Genomic DNA, 7,211 nt, shown 5'->3' on the forward strand with positions numbered 1-7,211 from the left:
TATAGTGCTTCTTCACATTGTACTGTTTTATCACAGCCAAACTTTCTGTACACAGTAAACACAACCAGTTTAACACTTGTAGTATTCATGCAAAGTCAAAAAGTATTTGTCAGTCCAGTCCAGTTGGAGAAAAAGGTTTTTGCTATCCCTTTTTTTCTATTTTGGAAAGGAATGTTGAATTCGCTATTGTTCAATATCTCATGACATTATTATACAAAACTGCTAGCACAAATTCCAGTGGTAAGATTCAATTAATGGCAATCAAAATGCACATTTTTTCTGGGTTGGGGTAGGCATTGTCATTTTGCGTCCAAAAGTGAATGATTAAGATGCAAATTTTATTTTTTTCCTTTCTAAAACTAAATAAAGCCAGTCTGGGATATATCCATATTACCACTGCACAATCTACGTTTGCTGATTTGCTTGAACAGTAGACCTTGGAAGGCTATTGTTACTTATTGAATGGTAGAAACATTGAAAAATTAAACCAGCTGGATTCGCACTGCAGGCGCTAGTTGAATAGGCCTACTCTAGGGAAAGGTCCTTCTGCTTTCCTTAATCCCTGTACTGCACTGTTTGTGTTTCTGGTTCCTCATATTTCTTTTCCTCTTTCATGGTACATTGTGTGGAGGACATTCTTTGTAATGACAAAATCCTGAAAAGGCTTACTAATATCAAATGATAACATTTTTTAAAATCTGTTTGTGAAGCTGCTTCATTTATTTTAAATCAGGGCAAAAGATCTACCTCTTCTCCTAATTTCTAGAATTAATTTTTGGAGTTTAATGAAATGTATGCAAGTGCTTTAGTGTGCTGGCTCTTGTGTCTGTTGTGTATTATTCTGGTATTCTTTTTGAGGTTCTGTCAGTTTCTTTCTGTGTCTGTCAATTCTTTGTTTTATGTCCTTGTGCAATACAGTTTGCATTTTGAAGGGGTGTTTTGGGGGTTTAAACTAGCATGGGATGAAACTAGAACTCGGTGATCCAATTTTTTTTTAGTAAGCATCTGAATCAAATGACTTCAAACACACTAAATAGGAACAGGCAGCATTAACAAAGGGCACAAGCAAAATACGATCGGTTTCAACAAATTAGTGTATAATGAAAGAGTAGGCAAAAAAAAAATTTTAATGTAAAAAAAGTGTCAGTCGATACATCAAGACTTAGCTGAAATGCAAGTCTAGTAAAGTATTTGCGTTCTCTCCATGACTGCCTTCTGCCTTTCTTCAGCCCCTCTCTGCCCTTGATAAACAGATGATTGGCTACAGACATACAGTACAGATATATTTTATTAATTTTTATTGTAATCATTCCATACAAATAGATCAATTTATAACCAAACAAATTAAAGACAAATCAAACCCCACCCCTGAGAAGGAGAGCTTAGCTAAAGGAGAATTGCTTAGGGCTTTTTAATAAGACAACATTAAGCAAAGGAAAGGGAGAAATAAATATATATGTAAATAAGAGATGGAGAAGGGAATTAAATGCGGTAATAGTTATTTCTCCTATTGTAAAATAATATTGATCAGATCCTGCCAGGTTTTGAAAAAATTTTGTACAGATCCTCTAACTGAGAATTTGATTTTTTTCCAATTTCAAATAATATAAAACATCGGTTTCCCACTGACTTATCAGAGGAGAGTTAGGATTCTTCCAATTTAACAGAATAAGTCTGCGTGCCAAAAGTGTAGTGAATGCAATCACCGTTTGCTTGTCCTTTTCCACTTCAAGTCCATCTGGAAGAACACCGAACACAGCTGTTAATGGGTTAGGAGGGATTGTGACCCCAAGGCTGTCTGAAAGGCACTTTTCATTTTGGACAAAAATTTTTGTTAATTTGGTGCAGACCCAGAACATGTGACCCAGTGAGGCAGGAGCTTGGTTGCAGCATTCGCAGGTTGGATCTTGCCCTGGAAACATTTTGGACAGTTTTAAGCGAGACAGATGAACGCGATACATAATTTTTAGTTGAATAATTCTATGCTTTGCGCATATGGAGCTCGAGTGAATTCTCTGCTTTGCTACCTTCCACTCCTTTTCTGATATATTGATTAAGAGATCTTCTTCCCAGTGTCCTCTTGGATCTTTGAAAAGTAGGGACTCTAATAAGATTTTATATAATGCGGAAATGGTGTTTAATTCCTCGGCATTGAGCAGTAATTGGGCAATTTCTGTTTAACAAAATTTCTAATTTGAAGATAGTGAAAGAAATGTCTAGCTGGGAGGTTGAATTTTGAATGTAATTGTTCAAAAGATGCAAATATGTTGTCTATATAAAGATCTCTGAGCATTTTAATCCCAAAACTTTTCCAGGTATTAAAAACTGGATATGTTTGCGAGGGTTGGAAGAGGTGGTTTTCTTGCAGGGGTGCTACCTCTCTACACAGTACAGATACAGTACAGATTTTAAATACTGTATATAATTATGCAGTATACCGCACAGTATGTCCTGGTATACATGTGCACGGTGTACAAGAACCCTTTGACTTTTATGTGCTGTATCATCATTGGAGGCAGGAGCTTAATCTGAAAGTGCTACTGTTCTATATTGAAAGCAAGCTGTAACAAAATTCAAAGCATTTTGCTACAAAAGTAATACAATATGTTCAGACTCGTATTTACTTTTGAAGGTTAGACTATATTAGTACATGAATTATTAAATGCATATCCACACATTTAAATTTTTTTTCTAAATGATCTTTTCTGATCAGTGCATTCCACTAAATTAGTAAACTTCCACTCAGCAATGATAGAATTGTTAAAATGCCACCCATCTCTTATATTTTGGCATTTTCTATACACACCAATTTTCAGAATTATCCCTAATTTTGTAAATGGCAGATTTCTTAATTGTCTGCTCCTTGCAATTCAAGGCCATTATAATCCATCTGATGATACTGCTTCATGTATAAAGGAGCCTAAATATTTAAGAAAAGTTTTGGCTAAACTATCCAACAAAGTAGTCAAAAAAGGACTATGTATAGATCAAGACTAGGGTGGAATGCATGTCCTCACAAGCACATTATAGTACACATTAATTACCACAGTGATGAGCAAAGATGTATCAAATATATTATATCATGAACATAAAGCAGAGATGCGCATCATATTGTAACTTTTTCTTATATGCCTATTGTAAATTTGTGTACTGTCTGGTATACCAGCCTTATTAAATGTTTAGCTTGTGTTCCTCATTCACTACATTAAATTAAATTAAATTAAATTAAATGGGTCTGTTTTGTTTTATACAGTGTTAATATAATAGAAAATACAAGACACTGATGGAGTGCTAGTATACACCACCATGGTGTATATGGACATTTACAGAATTTGGCTGACATTCCAACTTTTGGCCACAAGGTGACAGAATTGTGACAGTTTAAATGAGAGGCATTCACTTAGCCTACCTAGAGAATTATTACATTTATTAGTTATTGCCTCAGTTCTGTGTCACTAGTGAAGTTTAAGAATCTGATATTCACTCAGCTGTACTGCTTCATGTGAAGAGACTTTCTTAAGAAAGCCCTTTACTTATTTATGCTGCTTGTGTATGTGTGTGTATAGATCTGACAAGAGAAAGGCAAATGGGCAAAACAGAAAGGAAGTCCAAATAATAGTTATGTATTTGAGTTGTTACGGACAGATGTAGTGATTAGATGTTTAGTTTTATTTCATTCAAATGAAATTTGCACAGAGCAGCACTGTCAGCATTACTACTTCACTCCAAAATAATGAAGTTGATTTTGGCAAAGTTCACTATGGTATTTGTGTGTTCTCCAGCATACAGTATATTATGGCATACGGTATGTATATTTTATGATGGGTGAGGATTTGCATGAACGAATCCCACAATGGACTAGGGTTGGATCCTAAAGTGCTACTTCTGAGGCTAACACGTTCATTTTGCAAAAAGTGGGTTCAGAATAATAAGCACGATTTTAAGTTTGTATCCACTAACGAAAATTTCCTCTTCCTCACATAGGAATATCTTTCACATTTGAAAATTTAAAAACTAGTCAGAAACAAATTCTATTATATGACAAAATTATACTAATTACGTAATACAGAATTAGTTTCCTGTGTGTTAACAATTCTGTATCTTAATTTGTACTAAGTAGAAACTGATGGGACACATGAAAACCAACATATCTGTTCATTAATTAATTGTTGAGCTAAGGGGAGTTCACAATGGAAGAGATCGTAATTATAAAAGAGAAATTCAAAGACAAAGTCAGAAATCGGTAGAGTCCTGGAGACCTCAACCAGCTGGTCACTCCTGGGCATTTCTGTAGCAGAGTCTATTCTAAGTCAACACATCTGATGAGAGCATCTTTCCATCTGATGATTTCAGTACTCCTTTATCTGAGATGACTTTTCCAATTTCTCAAGATAACAGCTTGGTAGTAGAGCAGTGGCACCAAGTGCTACATCAAGATACAGATGGAAAAACAGACTAGAAGAGAATTAGTCATTTCTACCAAAATATAAATAATATACTATTTTATAAATGATTTCTAACAAACAGAAATGCAGTGTGTACAGCTAATCATCAACTGAGGTCTGGGTATGCTAGACTAAAATAGTGAGTGTTCAGCCTGGATTTAAAAGCTGAAACTGAAAAGGCATCTCTTATGTTAGCAGGCAGACCATTGAACAGCTTTGTGGTACTGTAAGTAAAAGTTCAACCTCCTGCTGTTATTGTATTAATATGTGGAACCTTAAATAAATCGGCATCATGAGATTTTAAAATGTACTCTGGTTTATAAGTAATAACAAGTTCAGATAAGTAAGCAGGGCCTTGGCCATTTAAGACTGTGTTAAAAGGAGTATTTTGAAGTCTTAAAATTTTGAAACTTAACTGGAAGCCAGTGTAAGGATTTGAGAACTGGAGTTATGATTTCATATTTTCTGGTATTTATAATAATTCTTGTCAGCATCATCTTGAATTAGATGAAAGCTGCATTGTGAACAATTTGAACAGCCAGTGAACACTGCATTACAATAATCAATTTTACTAGAAATAAATGCATGATTTCATTTCTCAGTATCCTGCATATTTAGAGAGCTCTTCATTTTCACAATGGTTTTTGATAATTTTGTAATGTATGTTTTAAACAGCACTAGTGTCAAAGATTATTGCTAAATTGCACACTGATTCAATAAAACTAATGTTGTTTCCAACAGAATTAAAAAGTGACAAAATGATCACCTATGTCACACTGCACTTAAATCTGACAACCTAATTACTGTACAATTTCCTTCATCAGGGGATAATAGAATGTTATTTACAACATGGGTTTCTGCCATGTACTGTGACTGGTGTGGAAGTCAAACTGGAATTTCTCAAATTGTGATGCGTAAGTTGGGAGTGAAGTGGATTGATTTATGCTGTATATATGCTATGATTCGTTGTACAAAAAAAACAAAAAACCACACAATACTACAGTGGCAGTGGAGCAGTAACAGAGTATCTGATCACGAGATTATGCACATTGTTCTGTACTGCACTGCACAGAGAAAGTGTACACACTCTTTCTTTGGATTACTCTGTGTTTTCATTTGCTCATACTTGGCATCTAAAATGAACACTCTGGCTTTCTGTCCTCGATTTCCACTTTTATTCCTAAGTTGGTGGTTGGTGTGATCCACTTTGGTCCTAAAAGCAATCCTTGCCAGTAATTGCTCTTATTTAATTTCATGGCTCATTGGGATTTTAACTCTGTAATGTTGGTCATTTTTATAACGCAGATTTTTTCCTTTCTAAGTATATCATCCAAATGATTTGAAGCCTAAAACTGATGGGTGATTCTTGATCCTTCACTTTTTTCTCTTCAATTCCCTGCTAAGTATTTTATTAAGTCAAGTAGTGCACAATGGTTTCATGCAGGTGTAAAAGAAAACATGGTGGACAGACAACTGCTGGTTCCTTTATTTTTTGCATCTTATTGCTAATAAAAACAAATAAATGCTGTTGTTTAAGAATAAAATAAGCAAGTGTTTGAAATCTTAGCAAGTAAGACAACTAATATTGCTCAAGTTATATTTTTCTGCTTTGTCGGCAATTATTGACTTTTCATTAAGGAATTGTGAGTTATGTTTAATGGACTATTCTAAGCAGTATGTTTTCCTCAGGTGGTTCAATTCGACCAAGGTCTAAGATGCCTCCTCTCACTTCAGCACAAGCCAGGCAGCGAATGACAGATGTCTTATTGGATGAGGAGTGTGCCTTCTACACGAGTCGAAAACTGGATCAGCACCGTTTCCTTTGCAGAAACTTTACTAACCCGATAGCTGGAACCCTGTACTTTCAAGAAAATATTGTAAGTTCTGTATTTTTGCACGTGTGAAGCAATGGTTACATCTTTTCTTCAGTTCTTTAACTTCTGTTCGCCTTTTTCTTGTTTCAGATATTTATTCCTGTCGTCTTGCCTGCAAATCTACCAGAGGCTCAGTCGGAGCTTCCTGTAGTAGTTTCAGCTACCAGTTAAGATACTGGTAATCAAACATTTAGGTTTCACACTTCCATATTGGAAAGTGACACTCAGTATTCCTTCCCATTTTTAAGAGTTTCAGTGTTGGGTCTATCTACAGATCCATGTTCTGTGCTTTCCTTGGGATACTTCACAGCACTGTGTATGTGAGCAGAGCATCCTCACATTATCTAATCACTTTGGGCCTTTTAAGCTTTAAATTCACTCCTGAATCACTCTGTCTTAACTTATGAAATTTATGTATATAACTTTCTAAATAAAATATAATTGTCATGTCAATTACAAGGATTTTGTTTTATTTCCTGAGCTAACTGACATACTTGGAATCTGTTACAACTAATAGACACAGAGCATGTTGTGTTTGTCCAAGTACACATGGTGTTACACAGATTTAAAAACTCTGAAATCTAAAGATGCCTCTTAAGTCCCACACATTATTTACAGCTTACCCTAAGTGTTTATGATTTGAAACATTACTTTTATCTCATATAGTTATATTTTTTTGTATTATAGTCTTATTCATTTCTCTGTGTGCAAGTTCGTCTGATGTCATTGTGTAATGTTAGACATAATGTGATCTTGTTTTGTATCATTTGAATTTGAGAGGTTAAAAAAGGAAGTTAGATTATAGACAGACATAATGGTAATCCAGTGGTTAGTGCTGCTACTTGGTTACTTCGCAGCTCTGGGTTTGAGTCTTCGGCACTAATTTACCCAA

At 34.9% G+C, this 7,211-nt stretch overlaps 1 protein-coding gene across 3 annotated transcripts in view; it reads left to right on the forward strand.

The window, feature by feature from the left end:
• Positions 1–6,772, forward strand: part of troap (trophinin associated protein) — a 103,447-nt gene extending 96,675 nt beyond the window's left edge. For 2 of the 3 annotated variants that reach the window (XM_051924065.1, XM_051924066.1), the window contains exons 13-14: positions 6,135–6,322; positions 6,410–6,772. In XM_051924065.1, the coding sequence (XP_051780025.1) occupies positions 6,135–6,322; positions 6,410–6,490 (269 nt within the window). In that variant the 3' untranslated portion in view covers positions 6,491–6,772. The remainder of the gene's footprint in view (positions 1–6,134; positions 6,323–6,409) is intronic. The other variant, XM_051924067.1, reaches the window with a different exon arrangement.
• Positions 6,773–7,211: the final 439 nt, after the last annotated feature.

This window comes from Erpetoichthys calabaricus, chromosome 3 (genome assembly GCF_900747795.2).
Source record: "Erpetoichthys calabaricus chromosome 3, fErpCal1.3, whole genome shotgun sequence".
Taxonomy (NCBI): Eukaryota; Metazoa; Chordata; class Cladistia; order Polypteriformes; family Polypteridae; genus Erpetoichthys; species Erpetoichthys calabaricus.